Genomic DNA, 19735 nt, shown 5'->3' on the forward strand with positions numbered 1-19735 from the left:
GACCAATGATGCTCAGTTGGTGCACAAAGCCTACCTGAGCTCCTCCAGGTCCAGCTTAAAACAGAGAGAGGGAAAGTCCAGAAACTCATGGCTTCCCCCTCAGCCGATCCAAAGCCTGGTTGGATTGGTTTCTGGGCACTTTTCAAGATGACGAGAGAAAGCCATGTTTCTTGGCTTGCTTCCTGTTGCTGTGATAAACACCACGATCAAAATCAGTTTAGACTAGAAGGGTCTATTGAGGTTCATGTCCAGTGAACATCCATCCATCTTTGAAGAAAGTCTTGGCAGCAATCTGGAGGCAGAGGCCATGGAGGATCCCTGTTTGCCAGTTTGTCCCATAGCTTCTGTTCAGCTACCTGATACGGTCCCATTCAGGATGATGCTGCCCACAATGGCTGGACCCACCCACATCAATCATCCATAAAGACAGTCCAGCATTCTACAGGCTGAGGCAGGAGGACTGTTGTAACTTATAGTCAGCCTGAGTACATAGTGAATCCTAGACTAGCCTAGGTTAAAGGTTAAACCTCGTCTTAAGTTAAAAGGAAAACAGCTAATCAGGAGTTACTCGTACCTTACCTGGGGTTGTGTTGGAAACCCCTCTTTTTTTACATTTCATATGTTATTCCCCCTTCCCAGTTTCCCCTCCAAAAACCCTCTATTCCACACCTCCTCCCCCTGCCTTCATGAGGGTGCTCCCCCACCCACTCCTGCGCCCCATCTCCCTAGCATTCCCCTATGCTAGGGTATCAGGCCTTCACAGGACCAAGGGCTTCCCCTCCCATTGATGTCAGGCAAGGTCATCCTCTGCTACATATGCAACTAGAGCTATGGGTCCCTCCATGTGTACTCTTTGGTTGGTGGTTTAGTCCCTGGGAGCTCTGAGGGGGGGTCTGGCTGGTTAATATTTCTGTTCTGCCTATGGGGTTGCAAACCCCTTCGGCTCCTTCAGTTCTTCCCCTAACTCCTCCATTGGAGTCCCCGTGCTCAGTCCAATGGTTGGCTGCAAGCATCCACATCTGTATCAGTGAGGCTCTGGCAGAGCTTCTCAGGAGACATCCATATCAGGCTCCTATCAGCAAGCATTTCTTGGCATCAGCAATAGTGACTGGGATGGATCTGCAGGTGGGGCAGTCTCTGGATGGCCTTTCCTTCAGTCTCTGCTCCACTCTTTGTCCCAGTTTCCTTTAGACAGGAGCAATTCTTAGTTAAATTTTTGTGAAGGGTGGGCAGCCCCATTCCTCAACTGGGAGCTGTGCCTAACCTCTGGATATGGTCTCTACAAGTTTTCTCTCCCCTTTGTTGGGGGGTATTTAACTAATGTCATCCCCGTTGGGTCCTGGGAGCCCCTTGCTTTCCTGGAATCTGGGACTTTCTGGTGGCTACACCCAGTTCCCCATTCCGACACACCTCTGTCCAATTTCCTGACACCCTTCTGTACATCTCAACTGTCTCCTCCCATACCTAATCCTGCCCCACCCTTTACTTAAAGCAGGCTACAAATATTTATGGCAGTAGAAACACTCTTGTGGACTTTATTTTAAAATAAAATATGAAACAGGATTAAAAAATTAAATTTGGCTTGCATTTTTACAATATGTTCGTTATATTTCAGACCAGTGCTAATTCTCATCATGAACAAGGACTGGATCAATTTGAACTTTTCTGGGGTGTGTGTGTGTGCGTGTGTGTGTCTGTGTGTGTGTGTGCGTGTGTGTGTCTGTGTGTGTGTCTGTGTGTGTGTCTGTGTGTGTGTCTGTGTGTGGGTCTGTGTGTGGGTCTGTGTGTGTGTGTCTGTGTGTGTGTGTGTGTCTGTGTGTGTGTCTGTGTGTGTGTGTCTGTGTGTGTGTGTGTCTGTGTGTGTGTCTGTGTGTGTGTGTGTCTGTGTGTGTGTGTGTCTGTGTGTGTCTGTGTGTGTGTGTGTCTGTGTGTGTGTGTGTCTGTGTGTGTGTGCGTGTGTGTGTGTCTGTGTGTGTGTGTGCGTGTGTGTCTGTGTGTGTGCGTGTGTGTCTGTGTGTGTGTGTGCGTGTGTGTGTCTGTGTGTGTGTGTGCGTGTGTGTGTCTGTGTGTGTGTGTGTCTGTGTCTGTGTGTGTGTGTGTGTCTGTGTCTGTGTGTGTGTGTGTGTCTGTGTGTGTGTGTCTGTGTGTGCGTGTGTGTGTCTGTGTGTGTGTGTGTGTCTGTGTGTGTGTGTCTGTGTGTGTGTGCGTGTGTGTGTCTGTGTGTGTGTGTGCGTGTGTGTCTGTGTGTGTGCGCGTGTGTGTCTGTGTGTGTGTGTGTGCGTGTGTGTGTCTGTGTGTGTCTGTGTGCGTGTGTGTGTCTGTGTGTGTCTGTGTGTGTGTGTCTGTGTGTGTGTGTGTGTCTGTGTCTGTGTGTGTGTGTGTGTCTGTGTCTGTGTGTGTGTGTCTGTGTGTGTGTGTGTGCGTGTGTGTGTCTGTGTGTGTGTGTGTGTCTGTGTGTGTGTCTGTGTCTGTGTGTGTGTCTGTGTGTGTGTGTGTCTGTGTGTGTGTGTGTGTCTGTGTGTGTGTGTCTGTGTGTGTGTGTCTGTGTGTGTGTGTGTCTGTGTGTGTGTCTGTGTGTGTGTGTCTGTGTGTGTGTGTGTGTGTCTGTGTGTGTGTGTCTGTGTGTGTGTGTGTCTGTGTGTGTGTGTGTCTGTGTGTGTGTGTGTGTCTGTGTGTGTGTGTGTCTGTGTGTGTGTGTGTGTCTGTGTGTGTGTGTGTCTGTGTGTGTGTGTGTCTGTGTGTGTGTGCGTGTGTGTGTCTGTGTGTGTGTGCGTGTGTGTGTGTGTATGCGTGTGTGTCTGTGTGTGTGTGTGTCTGTGTGTGTGTTTGTGTGTCTGTGTGTGTGTGTGTGCGTGTGTGTGTGTGTGTGTGTGTGTGCGCGCGCGCGTTCATGGGGTATAAAGACAACGGAATCAAGTTTGAGAAAGCACCGTCGGGGTCCACGTATCTCACAGGTTTCCTTTAATCGTTAATACTTTAGTATTGAAAAGCATTCTCTTGAGCTTGGAGTGTCCCTCAGAGGTAAAGCTCACGCTCAGCGTGTCTTGAGGCCCTGCATCCAATCCAAAGAGGGAGGAGGAAGACAAAGTCATCCTAGTTTGGAGACTTTTCGTCAGCAACCTTCTTTGGCTTCTTTCGGTGGTTCACCATGTAAAGCTCCCCATCGTCTCCTGTTTGTCAATATCGTTTACATCCAGACCCATATTGTTTCAATGCTGGATCTTTTATAGGGCTAATCCTGACTTGTGACTGACTGTTGGATTTACGGTGCATTCTTAGATGTTTACGAGGTTCATAAATGATCCAGAGACGATGCAGCAGACACAATGGCCCACTCGATGTCAATGCTCTGCAGAGCACGCGCTACGTTTGCAAGTGGTCAGGTCACAGACTATTTTGTTCCCATTCCCATGACTTATACTCTCTGTGCAACCAGGCAAGGATAACACATCCTTTGAGGAGGAGGAGGACTCCTTGCCTCTCCACTCTGCTATCCTCGAGATGGCCCTACCCACAAAATTGTGCCTCTCCCTTTTGCTGCTGCCTGCTGTCCTGTAGCTTTTTTACCCCAATTCTGATCATAAAACCCCGGAAACTGATCTCACACATGTGAAGTGTACACACTCCGTCAGAGGTCCCTTGAGTCGATCTCAAATTTAACACATTAAACAACCAGGATATTCACGGTTTATAATTTTGGTCAGAACTGTAGTTCCAGGTCAAATATGTGTTTTTTAAGAGCAAATAACATGGTTCTTAATAAACTTTTTAAATCACATGGTAAGATCAATGTCTTTTTTATGAATGTCAGCAACAACAGACTGACCCGTGTTAGAACCTTTTACTTTTTAAAGAGGAAACAAGCACAACTATTGGTCCATAGATTAAGAAAATACTGCTGCAGATTTACCCGCAAGCAGTTTTCTATTTATGCATGGTCAATACTGTTTTATTTTTTTTTTTTTTAAAATCCTACAAATGAAGTATTTTCAGGCATGAGAGCTCCAAAGTATTACAAGGCAAAAGATTGAGCAATGTTTTCACGTTAGAACTCCAAACTGTGACTTTGTAATAAACTAACTACAAACTCTTGAGTTTTTTTGATAGCTCATTCTGGAAATGTGTATAAAATAAACAACTTGTTTTCCTCCTGGCTCTTTTAAAGACGTTTTTACTTAGTTGTGGGTGTAAGTTTCAGAATATAATGTACGCTGCCAAGTTCTGTAATTCCTTTTACAAAAATGTCATGCAGGGTGTGGCACATTTAGGGAATTTTTCCTAAAGTTGTAATTCCTGGTAAGGTTCTTGCCCCCCACCAACTTTAAAGAATGAAAACAAAACAAAACAATGCAGGGTGCTGGGGGGAGGGTACAGTGATGGATCAGCACCCACAAGGTGGCTCACAACTGGCTGTAACTCCAGTTCCAGGGACCTGTCACCCTTTTCTGGTCTCTGTGTACACTGTACACACACACACACACACACACACACACACACACACACACAGCATAGATATATACATGTAGGCAAAACACCTATTAACATAAAATAAATTAATTAAAATTGTTTTAAATGCTAAGGCAATTTTAACTCTGAAGAGGACTCTGGTTCCTAGACAGGTCCTTGGGTTTTCTAGCTTTTTTTCTTTTCTTTTTTTTTTTTTTTTTTTTTTCTCTCTCTCAAAACAGGATTTCTCTGTGTAGCCTTTGCTGTCCTGAAACTCACTCTATAAACCAGGCTGGCCTTGAACTCAGAGACCTGCCTGCCTTTTTGCCTTCCAAGTATTGAGATTAAAGGCATGCGCCACCACTGCCTGGTGGGCCTTCTGACGTTTACACTATTGCCTGTGGTCATAGTTATTTGCTTGCCAGAGTTCTTAAGATTACAAACTCATTATTAGAAATTAAATTTTTAAAAAATATTTGTGTATGTGCCCACAAAGGTCAGGAGAGGGTAATAAGCCCCAGGGAGCTGGAACCGAACTTGGATCCTCTGAAGGAGCTATAGGCAAATACTGCTATTCTCAGTACTATCCAGCTCTCCCTTCAGCCCTGGACTCAGGGGTATTGATTAGTACTGCCTTGCCTTGTTTTTGTTTGTTTCTTTTCTTTTTTCTTATCCTTACAAAGGTGAACACAATGTAAAAGGAGCAACAGTGACGGAACCTCCATTTAGGTTGTATCTCCCACAAGTGTCCAGTGCATTCTGCTCTGGTTGGCCTTTCATGACTCTCTGGTGACATTAAAAAAAAAAAGGTATGAAAATTTTCTGACGTTAAAAGAAAGCCTCGATGAGCCGTCCTCGGGGATAAAGTTTGTAAATCTTAACTCATCAATAAAGTTTGCTTTTCCAGTCTTTGGGGAAACTTCAAATAACAGAGGTGCCTGCAGAGAAAGACCATTTCCAGAACCTCACGTGGGTGGTGAGATGAGAGGATCTGACATTTAATGACAATTCACTCACAAATCGCTTGCTTGCAAATGCATGTTGAAATCTGCCCACAAAACTGTCTCTCTAGCCATTGTTACACTCCGGTGCACACAGGCTCTAGCGCGAGTGTATTTAAAGCGAGGGTGAGGGCTGGAGGTCCACTATGGAAGGATCTCTTTACTTGCCCCTTGGGGCTGCTACTCCAAGAAAACAAAGGAGGAGCCGGGTTCCCCAGCAGTTGTGCTTGAGAGCAGCTGGGGGCAATCCCCAAACCCCACCCTAGAGAGCCTAGGCTGGCCTTGGGTACCGCTGGCGGGGCTCCCTTCCCCCGCGGCCGCCCAGGGGACAGGCTGTGGCCCCTCCCGCTGGAGAACAAACGGGACATTCAGCCGCCGCCCGTGGCTGCTAGGGCGCGTCCCCCGGGGAAATTAGGCGTGGAGTCGGCCCCGATTGCCTTCAAAAGCCGCCCTCCCGCCGGCCGCGGCGCACTCGGTACCTGGCTGCGGGCGCCGGGCGGGATGCCGCAGTGAGTTGCCGGCCATGGGGGGCGCGAGCGCCTGCTTCCCGCTCTGCCTGCTTCTGGCCGCCGCGCAGCTGGCCCGGCCGCAGACCCCAGAGAGGTAACGCCCCCCGACCCTCTTCTCAGCTCCCGGGACCCCGCACAGCGCCACTGCGGGGCTGCCACGCTCCCCCCTAGGGCTCCTGGGCCACCACGTGGCGCGGCTCGTACTCCCTCCCTTGCCTTGCCTCCCAGCGGTATGGGCCGGGTGCAGGGAACACTACCGCTCGAAAGTGCGCCCACCTTCGTCCCGCACTTTTCTTCCCAGCCGCGGCCAATCTAAGGCTAACCTGGGGAGCCGCTCTTTTAAGTGACTCCTCTCTTATATCCGTGTTCCTGGGCAGCAGCACCTACAGGATGTCCAACTCCCTTATCACCTCTAGCAAGGGGAGGGGCGCGCTGAAACACCCAAGTTTTCCAAGGCCTGTCTAAATCTGGAGACAAACTTTATCTTTACCAAGTCTTTTAAACCATGCAGCTCTCCCAGAGTGGTTCTCAAAACCTCCCCCACTGTCCCCCTTAAATCACTCAATTTTTATACAACTTTTCTGAGTGGGTTATTTTATTGTAGATGCACACACATGACCTGTCTTAATGATGAATATTTGGGCGAGTGGGTTATTGGGCTATAATTTAAAATATTCTAAGGGGTGGCAAGTTTTCAGATCTTTTCTCTGGTGTAAGATTTCGTCAAACAACATTAATTCGTTCGTACCAGCACGTATGCCTTTTTGAAATTAGCATTAGATTGCTAGACTGTATATCAATTTAAATGTCCTCTCCTCTGTTATTTTCGCAGACCTGTTTTCACATGTGGCGGTATTCTTACCGGAGAGTCTGGATTTATTGGCAGTGAAGGTTTTCCTGGAATGTACCCTCCAAACAGCAAATGTACTTGGAAAATCACAGTAAGCATTTATTTTAAAGGTGTTCTTCTGGACGTGAGTACTGGAAACAGTTCATACCGATGCTGTTTGCCTCTAGTGTCAGGATTTGCGTTAGTGGCAGAGGCCAGAAAAGGTGAAATGTTGGATTTACTTCAACTGTCTGGGAGGCTTGTTAAGAGGCCTGGTGGTGTCCTGCAATAGCGATTAGACCCGGCTCCAGATGATGGTAGAAGAAATAAACCCCTCAAGCATGAGTTTCTGACAACTCAGGCCTGACTTTATCTAGTTTTTTGGATTCATGGTTAAAAGGCTGTTTCTAGCTAGAGGTCTGGTGCAAGCACCATTGAAAGTTAGATGCTGTTCATGCCCACACAAATCCCTTGTGGAAAATAAAAGATCAAAGCAGTTTGACTACTTCATACTCAGGAGAAAAAGAACAGTTGCAACCATTGCTACCATTTACTGTCCCTTCTTAGGAACCACCCCTGAAGGCCATCTAAGAATGGAGCATGCTAGTAATGAGGGCTTAATAAAATGCCCACGGTGCTCAGCGTGGGCTACACTAGCCCTAGTCAAGGCAGGAAACAGACAGAGACACAATTAATGAAAATAGAAGTCGTCTGAATCAAGCTTTCCGGTCACTGCTGCCGTGACCTTTGTACTTATCTTCATTTTCTTGCTGCTCCCGGGAAGTTATTTGGTAATCCAAAGTGTCTGTTTAGTCAATTATGATTCATTGCACATATGTGTTTTGTGTTGCTATGGACTGAACCCAGAGCCCATGCATGCTAAACAAGTGCTCTACCACTGAGTTACGTACCCAGCCCCAGACCACGTTTGAAGGGCTGTTGCCTGGCACTTAACTGTGCTAGGTAATCAACAATCATCTCAGTGAATCTGCAAGAACCGCTCTGACCGTTATATGACCCTACTTTATGGATGGGAAAGCTGAGGCCTAGCAGAATTAGTCGGAGACATTGTTTGATAAGCCCAACTTTACCTGGAGTGAAGACCCCAAGTTTGGCAGGCGGATTTGAGAGAAGGACCCCTCCGTAATATAAGAGGTGGCTATTTTTGTGTGCCTTGATGCCCTCTTATAAAATTTCAGTGAATGAATACAGATATGATTCTGTTCTTACAGCACATGGAGCTAGGGGAGAGTAAGTTCCAGAAATAACTTTGAAATACTGATCCTGATAAATGTGAAATAAGGCTGGGAATCGAGTGTAAGGAGACTTGGTTCTTTACTATAGTTGTGGTTTAATTGTGACTCAGTTGCAAGGTCACAATGATCCAAGAGGCATCACACGCGTCTAGCAAGTCAAAAGCCACGGCTGGTTGTGTATTGGAGGGACTTAGCAGTCACGTTGCTGTGGCATCAGACTTTAACTAGGGAGGGGCGTGTTCCTGGGAGGGGTTTCTGAACCAGGGAGAGCTTTGCCTCAGAGGAAGTGCAGTTGCCAAAAAAAGAGGAAAAAAGGCGTAGGGGTGTGGTGGTGGGGTGAGTGTGGAGTTAAGTGGTAGGGTGGGGAACGGGTTTAATTGCCTTAATAACTCATGGAGGTCAGTGTGGCTGGGACAGAATGAACAAAGACCATAGTCTGGAGAGGAACCCAAAGCCAGGATCCTAACGAATCTGAAGCCAACCGAAAACCTGGGTAGAAGAGTCTTGGACCTGAAGGGGTTGGGAGGGCAAAGATGAAGAAATATGTCTTCTGCCTTCTGCTGTTTCATAGGCAGATAGACATACATGCCGTCAGGATGCAGTGGCTCCGGCTGAGAGGTCCAGGTGTCAGCCTGAACCCTTTGTGGCTCCTGTCCTGGGCAGGGGTGGCCTCTGCTGGGTCTTTACCCAGGCAGTCTAGAAAGACTTTCCCAAAGCCATTTGTATTAGGGTTCTTGAAATGGAATCGTGTGTGTGTGTGTGTGTGTGTGTGTGTGTGTGTGTATGTGTGTATATGTGTATGTGTGTATATGTGTGTATGTGTGTGTAAATGTATGTGTGTATATGTTATGTGTGTGTATATGTGTATGTGTATATGTGTGTATATGTATGTGTGTGTATATGTGTATGTGTATATGTGTGTATATGTATGTGTGTGTATATGTTATACGTGTGTATATGTGTATGTGTATGTGTGTGTGTATATGTGTGTGTATATGTATGTGTGAATATGTGTATGTGTATGTATGTGTGTGTATATGTGTATATGTGTGTGTATATGTGTATGTGTATATGTATGTGTGTGTATATGTGTATGTGTATGTATGTATGTGTGTATATGTGTATATGTGTATGTGTATATGTATGTGTGTGTATATGTGTATGTGTGTGTATATGTGTATGTGTGTGTGTGTGTATGTGTATATATGTGTTAAATTCAACTAACCAGACACTTCGGCAGTCTCAGTCTGGCACTGAAAGTCTTAAGCTCCCTGGAGATCCGCTGATGGACAACTGAAGCACATTCCCAGCCTCCAGTCTGGGATTTTAAATTTTAATAGCAACTTCTGTGCTGTTCAGCACATTGTTTTCTTTGATTATTTAAATTAATCAACTTTCATTTTCTCATCATATAGTCACCTTTTAAGTGCTCTCTGTGTGTGTGTGTCTGTGGGTTGGTCTGTCTGTTGGTCTGTCTGTGACCTTTGGACAGTTCCAGAGAATTTCAGGGATTAGTTTTACCTGTGTAAAGACTTTGAGGATGGATGTGCTCCTGACTGCTTGGTTGTATTTCTGCCCTGTCAGTGGGGAAGCTGATAGGCCACTATAGCTGATGACTTAATCCTCTTGAGTCAGACTTATCATTCTGACTGTCAACTTGTGGTGGCCCTTGGCTGACTAGGTCTTAGTAATTAATTTGGCTGAGCACATTCTTTAAAAATGCATGGCTGGACTTTAAATGAAATGGGAGGTTTTGAGAGTTATGAAACAGGATTAGTTAATCCATGAAGGAACTGTCTCTTGACTTCCTATAGACTTAACTTCTACAGGAAGCGAAGCACACAGACGTCCGAGTTAGATGACATAGTCCTTATGTCTGTAGGAAGGGACAAGAATTGAGTATGACTCAACAACTGGGGTCCTTTGAAAAGTGGAAACCAATCTTCCCAGAAGCTTTGAAATAATGAGACAGGGGCGTAGCCGACCTCTTCCTGAGCGGTGGAAGCATGAGAGACATGCTCCAAGCCCCTGCAGCAAAACTTGCAACTCCAGACCTTGGCACACTACCGCCACCCTCGGTTACTCCTTTGAGACAATGTGCAGGGGGTGGTGGGAGGCATCTGAGATCCCCAAAGAAAGTGGCAGTGTAGCAAAGAACCTTTCGGCTGGATCTTGGCTGGTGTGGTGAACTCGGTGCTTCACTAGGACATTGGCTCGAAACCTTCACAGAGTCCACCTAGGAGAGCCTAGATGATGTCTGAAGTGATGTGTGCATGAGGAGATGAGTCTGAGGCGTGGGCCTGGATCTGAGTGGCCTCTGAAATACCCACCCGACTTCTGTACTTCTAGCTCTTCACCAGCCCTGACATCCACATCACCAGCCCATTAATAGCTTCAGGATAATTTCAGTGCAGACCCCGGGGACTCACTGATGCATTGTTCTTGAGATTTTCAGCTTACTCCTTCATTTTAGAACTCCCATGGTGGGAATTAAAGCTACCACTTGATGATTTGAAACAATTTCTCTCTTTTCTAGAAAAGTCGGCTGTGAAAGTGGCTTACTCAGAGTTTGACTTGAGGAGTAATTGGTGTGGGTGGCCAGGAAGGACGGCTGAGACTTTCCTTACAGAAACTATAAATTACAGGAAACTTGAAGCCCAGAGCCTTCTGGGAAATCTTGGAGGTATATAGGAACAGTGTTTAAAATTAGTTGCTGAACTTAAATTTCCAGCTGAGAATTGGAACGCGGAAAGGAGGCTTTGGTACAGAGATAACAATGGGTCTGTAACTGCTTCATTTATAAAAAAAACAGTTTGAAGAGTATTGAAATCAGCCAGTTACTGAGGTTTTTAATACTAATTCCAGCATGAATCTGACTTGGGGAAAAAAACCTGGCAGTGTACTCAGGTTTCTTCTGCAGAGGGACCCTCGGCTGCTCAGCCAGTGCAGGACCTGCCAGTCAACGGCTACTGCTTTATTCCACCCAGCTAACATTCCACAAGCTTACTATGCGACCCGTGCTACTCAGGTGTTGATGTGCACTTCTGAGCAGGCCTGCACAGATACTGAACCAACTCATCCATTTGCACTTAATTCTCTGAGCTGGCTGAGGCAGACATTCGTTTACCCCTTTCACAGGTAGAGAAACTGCTCTCTGAAGAACTTGGGATACATTTTAGCTGGGTGTGGTTGCTAACATCCGTAATCACAGAGGTAGAAGGATCGCTGTACATTGGGGGTCAGCCTGGTCTATATAGTGAGATCCTCTGTGCCTGTGTGCACATGCGTGTGCGTATGCCTCTGTGTGTGTGTGTGTGTGTATGTGTGTGTGTGTGTACACCAAACTAAATAGACCTCGTATCTTGCCTAATACCATGAAAAGACTCTCTGCATTGCTGACTCTGTAATACAATTAGCTGTGTGTGTACTCAGCTCTTATCTAAGCGTTCACCACAGTTCACCGAGTCCCTTGTACAGGAAGGTGCTCCACTGCACCACCCTTTGGGTAAAGGGAGGAGTCATGGTGTCCATCCTCAGCGAGCTGGATCCGGTAGGAAGGAGAGAACTGAATCGCTGATAGGAATACTTAGGAATCATTTTGTTGCTCACCCTTAAGTAGCTTTACATACTGCAGATTCTGAAGAGTTCGTTGTAAGGTTTTGGGTTCCCGGGTCTATGTGCCTTGGCTGTTTCCATGAATGAATAATAAGGAGCCCGGAGAGGCATCTCTGTACCATGGCTCTGAGTCAGGTGATCTTACGACGTATGTTAAAGTCATCACACTGAGTCCACCCTTCTAGAAGCCTGATTAAATTTAAATGGCAACGCACAATCTACTTAGAGAATTTATAAATTAAAGCAGGCTTGGGGTTTGTGTCTTCTAAACAACTTTTATATGGTTAATGAGAAGAAAATTGGCAGCGATGACTGTGAGACATTTGAAATATATAGCGATGCTCTAGGAGACCAGTGGTAGATGTATAATTTGAGAAAACAAATCATTAATTTGGGCAGGAACTCAGCATTTAAGTCAGTTAATTATACCCAAGGGTAGGGAAAGGGTTCTAAAATTACTTAACTATTATTTGTCTGGAACAGCCTTAGTGGGGTAGATAAAAGAATGGAATTCTGCCTTAATCGCATATTTCCTGGCTTTTGACTGCACATAGGATTTAACATTATGTGGAGACTTAAGTTCTAATCTTAACTATGTTTTTAAATGAATATATACATTTCTCTTTTAAGAACCCAAATAATAGTCATTTAGCCACCTGAATAATAATTTTCCAATGCTAAAGTTAATGTGATCTACATCAGGAAAGCATGGTTGCGTGCAATGAGTAGAACACGTCTACATCTTCATTCAAGCCTGAGAGCTATCCTACGGGGCTAAGGACATTGCAATTACTACTTGTCTTGCTTTTTAAGCTGATAGTTTGTAATTCAGAAAGTTTACTCGTCTTACGATAGATAAGTCCCTCCAGCTAGGGTTCAGTCGTTAAGACACTAGAAGTACGAAGCTTTCCTGTGGCCTCCAGTCCTTTTGGGGTATAAATCTTAAAAAATAAGCACTTTCCCATTGGGGCCCAAGACCACTTTTTCTAAATTTGTTTAGTTTTCTGCTTGCTTTTGAAGGCTTCTGTTGCCTCTTCTAATTTTATTTTTTTCTTTCCTCTTTCACATGGAAATTAAGTATGTTTTTATCGACAGGAAACCCGATGTTTTATAAATACACTCATTTATTCTGCCTGTATTTTTAGAGCTGTTTTCAATCCAATGCTTTTAAACAGGCTTAATGAACTGACAGGGGAAACATAGAAATGAAGACTTCATGTTTTTCTTTTTTGACAGAAATTCTTTGACAACAATGTTGCCAATGGAGAAGGCATTTTAAAAAGGTAAACACCCAGGAAGGAATTTTAAAAATGTATCATTAACAGGGCTGAGAGATTTACTTTCATATCCCTTGCTTATGATCAGTTCAATTGATGACATGAACCCAGTGGCAAATTTGAATTGGTCCAGGACGACTTTGCAAATTCCTTAAAAGCTGTGAGTTGAAGAGAGCAGGCTCCTTTGTCGAGGGGCTATTTGCTGAAGAAGAATGCAGCCTCAGGGCTCTACAGCCCTTAGAATCCTTTCCAAACAGTTCTTGGGGTTCTCAGAGTTGGGTGTGTGCTTGCAGTTGACTGCTGTGTCTTGTTCTTCACACAGAGAGATGCTGTGCGTGTGGATTGCTGTCCCTTGAGTCTGAGGAACAGCCTAGGAAAGCCCTCACCCATGCACACTTCAACAGTGCAGTTACGCTTCTGGCTATCTTTGAATTACTCTAGGAACTTGGTGGGGAAACCCAAGTGTTTTCTTCAAATCCGTTATTCATTAAAGCATGAGAGATGTCTTGAACAACCAGTGTAGACATCTGTAAGAAGCAGGAGACTTAGAGCACTGTAGAGTCAGAATTGAAGCTTCCTAAGGCATAAGTCCGGCCACTAAATATCTCCTTTCCTTCCCCACCACATCCTAGGCAACCCCCTCAGATGTTCACTCTTGAACACTGTGAATGACCAAACAATGCTTTCCAAATGTCAAGGGCGAGAGAGACCAGTTCATCAAAGATAGGCTATTACCAGACCAGACTGAGAAGAGGGATGGCACATAGAAGCCTGTGGCTGTTTTACTGTTAGGTGGCCCCAGAAATGACAGGGTTTGACTGCGAGACGCAGACATGCTAAAATCTCTGGGCTACCACTGATGTCCTCTGAAGGAATCCTAATTTATTAATTCACTAAAATTGCTCATAATGTGTCCATCCGGTGCTGAGCTGACTGAACCCAGAAACTGTAATGACGGTGGAGAAATCACACCCCTGAATAGAAGCAGGGAGAGGCAGAGTGAACAGGGATCAAAATGGCGGGTCATTTGTGTGGCATTCCTTGGAGCCTAGAAGAATAAACATTGGAAGGTCATATTGACGCGAGTTTTAATGCTTGTTTACACATTTGCTAGGTTTGTGGTGACATTCCTGAAGCTGGCACCTTGGTTGATGTGAGGGCTGAAGTGGGTATTAGATAGAAGGCCCCTTGGCACAGTGCTAGAGGTGATGTTGATCTTTTAAAACCACTTCTCCAGGGCTGTAAAAAGGAATAAAAGTGTGGTGTTTGTGTAGAACTTGCCTGCAAGCTACATGCTAATCCCTTGGGGCATGGCGGAGTCCCATGGGAAACTGCTCACTGTGTCTTTTCTTTATTTAAAATATGATCTTTCATAAGATTTCACCCACAGAGGTGCCTCCAAACCTCCCTTCCCAGCCAACTCCCATCCCAGCACCAACTGAAGGTTCCTCGTGATTTTGAAATTGGGTATTTAGAAGCAGAGAAAGGACTACCAGTGAAACCTGTGAGATAGGGCTGAGCTCAATGGAAAGGCACTTACCTCTCTTGTGCAAGGTCCTGAGTTCTGCCTCAGGACTACATTAAAGACATTGCGAGTGTGTTTCTGTCTTTCAAAATGTATCCTTCTTTGGCATTCTGAATCACCAGACAAGCTCCTAGTTCAAACCATTATCAGGATTCCCAGTGAAGACATATCATGACCTAGTGTCTAAAGTGTAGTTTCTGGAGCCAGACTGCTGGGACACATATCCAGCCCTGTACTTGGAGTCTCCAAAGACAGCCTCCCATTGCCATGCCTCCTAGTTTCCCAGTGTCCCCCAGGAGTGAGCAGAAGAGATTTGTGGGAGTGACCTAGGGCAGAAGAGATCTTGACTTTTCCCTAAGTTGTCTATTCTTCCTTTCCCCCTCCCGTTCCCCTTCCTTTCTTTGTTCCTCCCTTCTTTTTCTTCCCTTCCTCCCTTACCCTTTCCTTTTCTTTGTTCTCTATGCTGGGCATCAAACCAAGAGTCACTGACTACAGGGCAGAACGATGGTGAAATTGATGATAACCTAGGCTACATAGTGAATTTAGGGTCAACCTGGGTTACTTAAGAAGACCCTTTCTCAAAAAAAAAAAAAAAAAACAAAAAAACAAAAAAACAAAAACCAATCCAAGTGCCTTTGCGGTCAAAGGAGATGGTTTATTGAGTAAAGCATTGACCAGCAAGCATGAGAACCTAAGTCTAGATGTTCATCTCTTAAGCTAAAATCCTGGTGTAATCCTATTTAATCCCATCACAGGGTTGGTAGAGACAGGAGACCCCTTGGAGCTCACTGGCCAATCAGCCTTGCCTACTCTGTGAGCTCCAGGTTCAGTGAGAGGTTAAGGAAGATTCTTGGATGTTGGCCTGACTTCCATACATGTATGCACCTACATACATACATGTCCCCCATATATATATATACATGTGCACACACACACACACACACACACACACATGCATACATGCATCCCAGGTAACATAAGATACTTGTAAGGACCATCCTTCTGTGAGGACATCCATAGAGAGATGGTCAGGCAGTAACCCCAGCAGTGGTCTTCAAAGCTGACTTCTCAGACCTGTTATTGAGAAATTTATCTTAGAGGACCAGGCCTTAAGTAGACTGAGTGTTTTCTGCCAACTTGCAATAACGAAAGAGAGAATTCAAGGGAGATCCATCCATCTGAGGCCAGTGAATCCATGGTATCACAATAGGAGAGTACATTGTTTTAAGCCACGAGGCTTTGAGGAATTCTGTTACGGGCCCTGCATTCCCTAAACAATTATGTATCTGAGATATGACCTTGGTCTTGCTGGTTATCCTCTTTGTCCCGGTCTTCCTTATCTGTGGAAGTAAATTGTCTGATTCCTTCATAGAACTGTGTTGGGTGTCGCGTTATTGCATGGATGACATTTAGTTCAGTGTCTAGGGGGCCAGAGAGATAGCTCAGCAGTTAAGAGCCCTGGTGGCTCTTTTATGGAATCTTGGTTTGATCTCCAACACCTACCTGGTGGCTCAAAACTGGCTGCAACTCCAGCCCAAGGGTGTCTGACACCCTCTGCTGGCCTCTAGCAGCACCAAGTACACACATGACACGTAAGACATACATGCAGACAAAACACCCATACACATAAAATAGAAATGTTTAAAAAGCACAACACCTAGCGCATAGTAAACACTAAAGAAATTATTTTTCCATGGACCATATACCGAACATTTACTGTAAGTCAGGCTCTGGTGCATTCTGGGATATCATAAGGAAAGTCCTTGCATTAACAGTGCTTGCCTAGAATCAGCGAAACAGGTAGGGATTGGGTGGCGACACTGCTGTGAAGACACACGTGGGACATGGAATGAGGGTCACGAACGCAGCTGAAATGGGTTTGATGATCTGGTGACTTCTGAGCTGAAACTTGGATGTCACAGAGCATCTTTCCACGTACAGTCCTCAAGAAGTCAAGAGCAGATAATTTAGTTTGTGGTGGTAACCTCTCCCTGAGTCTGTTCATAGTAGCTACAGCAAGCCCTCAGGACATCTGCAAACCGACAGGCCTTGCTTGGGGTTAAGGTCCCAGAGCATTTAGGATTCAGGGAGAATCAGTTACAGCTACCTGATCACACTCTATCCTCTTTGTCTGCTTACTAATCTGTGTCCCCTGCCTGACTGAAAGTAGAAAAGCAGCTTGAACAACAACCACAAAGGAAGGAAGGAAGGAAGGAAGGAAGGAAGGAAGGAAGGAAGGAAGGAAGGAAGGAAGGAAAAAAGAAGGAAGGAAGGAAGGAAGGAAGGAAGGGAGGGAGGGAGGAAGGAAGGAAGGGAGGAAGGAAAGAAGGAAGGAAGGAAGGAAGAAGGTAGGTTAGGGGGATTCTACTAACACACTACATGTGCAAGTCTCAGCACAGAAACAGCATGGAGAAAACAGAACAACCTGTCTCCTCCACAAGTTAAGAATCCTATTAGGGCTAGAGAGATGGTTCAGCGGTTAAGAGCACTGACTGTTCTTCCAGAGGTCCTGAGCAACCACATGGTGGCTCACAACCATCTGTCATGAGATCTGATGCCCTCTTCTGGTGTGTCTGAAGACAGCTACAGTGTTCTCATTTACATAAAATAAACAAATCTTCTTTTAAAAAAAAGAATTCCGTCATAATGGTAGCTACTAAAAACAACCTAGGAGAACTAGCAATGAATTAAAAAGTATGACTGTAAGTTCAGGCAACGCAAAGAAGATGTGAGTATACGCTAAGGGTTGACGAAGAGATAAATGAAAAAGTCAATCCAAGATGTGAAGATAGAAGTCAGCAAAGAGATGGAGTTGCCAAAGAAAACCTGAACTGAAATGACGCTGGAAAGGAAAAATCACTAAGCCAATGAGCACTCAGGAAAGCTTTACCAACAAAATGGATCTTAAAAAGTAGGTGAACTTATAGATGCATATAACCCACCAAAGTTAAATCAAAGTTGTCTTAGAGCTTCATTGTTGTGAAGAGACACCGTGACCATGGCAACTCGTATAAAAGAAAGCATTTCACTGGAGCTGGTTTACAGTTTCAGAGGTTCAGTCCATTATCATCATGGCAGCATGGCAGCCTGCAGGCAGGCAGACATGGTGCTGGAGGGGCCGAGAGACAGTGTACACACTTCCCCCAACAAGGCCACACCTCCTAATAGTGCCACTCTCTATGGCGAAGCATTCAAACGCATGAGTCTATGGGGACCAGACCTATTCAAGTCTCTACAAAGGTGAAGTAAGTGACCTAAGCAGACCCATAGCAGCTGATATTCTCAGTAATTAAAACAAAACATCTCTGAGCTAAAACAAGCCTAGGGCCAGATGAATTCTGCCCAGGATAATACCAACCAGCAAAAAACCAACACCAACATCCTCAAGTCATTCCATAAAACAGAAAAGGGAAGAACACGTCTAAATTCTTTCTATGAAGCCAGTGTTACCCTGATACCAACCCCCCAAAAAGATACCTCTTCCAAAAGAGTATAGACCATCAGAGTGTGTCTCTGATGAACACAGCGCCCCCCCCCCATCTCAATAAAATACTTGCAAACCAAGTTTCAGAGTGCATTAAAAATTGTCCAGCATGATCAACTTGCTTTCATCCCAGAGATGCAGGGGTGATTAAACATATGCACACTTATGTAAATCAGTAACTGTAATTCCCCACATGAACAGACTCAGGGACAAATCACGTGGTCATCTCATTAGGTATAGAAGGGCGTCTATGACAAAATATAGCATCCCTCTATAATACAAGTCCTACAGAATCTAGGAACACTTTAACATAATAAAAGCTATATACAGCTAGCCCACAGCTCACATCATTGTAAATGGAGAAAAAAGCAAAGCCTTTCTGGTAAAATCAGGAACAAGGCAGGGATGCGCTCTCTCTCTCTCTCTCTCTCTCTCTCTCTCTCTCTCTCTCTCTCTCCTCTCTCTCTCTCTCTCTCTCTCTCTCTCTCTCTCTCTCTCTCTCTCTCGTCCTGATCAATACAGTGTTTGAGGTCTTGACTAGAACACCAAGATGAGAGAAGGAGATAAAGGGGAAACAAAGAGAAAAGAAAGAAGTCAAAACACCCTTATTTCAGGAGATAAGATTCTATACACAAAAGACCCCAAAGACTCCAGCCAGAAAACATCTACAGTTGTTAAATACATTTAGAAAAGTGGCAGGATACAAAGTTACTAAAATATATATGTATATTTTACATATATGTGTGTGTTTTATATATATGTATATGTATGTATATATATAGAGAGAGTTTATATAGAGAGATATCTTCAACATATAATTAATATACCACTGTCTTCATATATACCAATCCCTTCATATGTAGTAATGGTAAACACACCAAGAGAAAAACAAAACAGAAACAATCCCAACCACCAGCCTCAGAAGAATCTTAGAACAAATCTAACCAAGGAAGTGAAAGGTCTGAACAAGCAAATCTTTAGGACGCTGAAGAAAGAAATACAAGAAGATACCAGAATGTTGAAAGATTTTCCATGCTCTTGGATTAGAAGAATTAATATTGTGAAAATGACCATTTTACCAAAAGCAACCTACAGATTAAGTGTAATCGCTCTCAAAATATGAGTGTAATTTTTTTTTACAGAAATTGAAAAAATAATCCTAAATTTCGTAGGAAAACACAAAAGACCCCGAATAACTAAAACAGCCCAGAACAATAAAAAACACTGCTGGAGATATCATCTGATTTCAAGTTACACTGCAGTAATAAAACCAGCATGGTACTGATATAAAACAGACACACTGACCAAGGAATAGGATTGAGGGCCTACGATTACACACTCCCATAGCCCTCTGATTCTCCACAAAGAGGCAAACAACAACAATAATAAAAACAAAAACAAACAAAAAGCCACACTGGAGGAATGGCAGTGTCTTCAACAAATGGTGCTGGTCAAACTGGATAGTTACATGTGGAGGATTGAAACTAGATCCTTTTTTTTTTTCTTTCTTTCTTTTTCCTGGAGCTAAGGACCGAACCCAGGGCCTTGCGCTTGCTAGGCAAGCCCTCTACCACTGAGTTAAATCCCCAACCCTGAAACTAGATCCTTATCTCTCACCCTACACTTATGACTCAACTCCAAATGGACCAAAGATTTCAACCTAGGACCTGACCTGATGATACCCTACATCTGATAGAGGAGAAAAAAGGGAAGTTGGCTTTTAGGCATAGGAAAGGAATTTTTGGACAGGACCCTGGTAACACAGACCTTAAAACAAGTAGGTGCTCATGAAA

At 44.5% G+C, this 19735-nt stretch overlaps 1 protein-coding gene across 1 annotated transcript in view; it reads left to right on the forward strand.

Moving 5' to 3' along the window:
• Nucleotides 1-5817: 5817 nt before the first annotated feature.
• PCOLCE2 (procollagen C-endopeptidase enhancer 2) overlaps nucleotides 5818-19735 on the forward strand; it is a 57640-nt gene continuing 43722 nt past the window's right edge. Inside the window, exons 1-2 of the mRNA NM_001127640.1 lie at nucleotides 5818-6050; nucleotides 6789-6897. Coding sequence (NP_001121112.1) covers nucleotides 5971-6050; nucleotides 6789-6897 — 189 coding nt within the window. The 5' untranslated portion in view covers nucleotides 5818-5970. The remainder of the gene's footprint in view (nucleotides 6051-6788; nucleotides 6898-19735) is intronic.

Source organism: Rattus norvegicus, chromosome 8, assembly GCF_036323735.1.
Source record: "Rattus norvegicus strain BN/NHsdMcwi chromosome 8, GRCr8, whole genome shotgun sequence".
NCBI classification, from domain to species: Eukaryota; Metazoa; Chordata; class Mammalia; order Rodentia; family Muridae; genus Rattus; species Rattus norvegicus.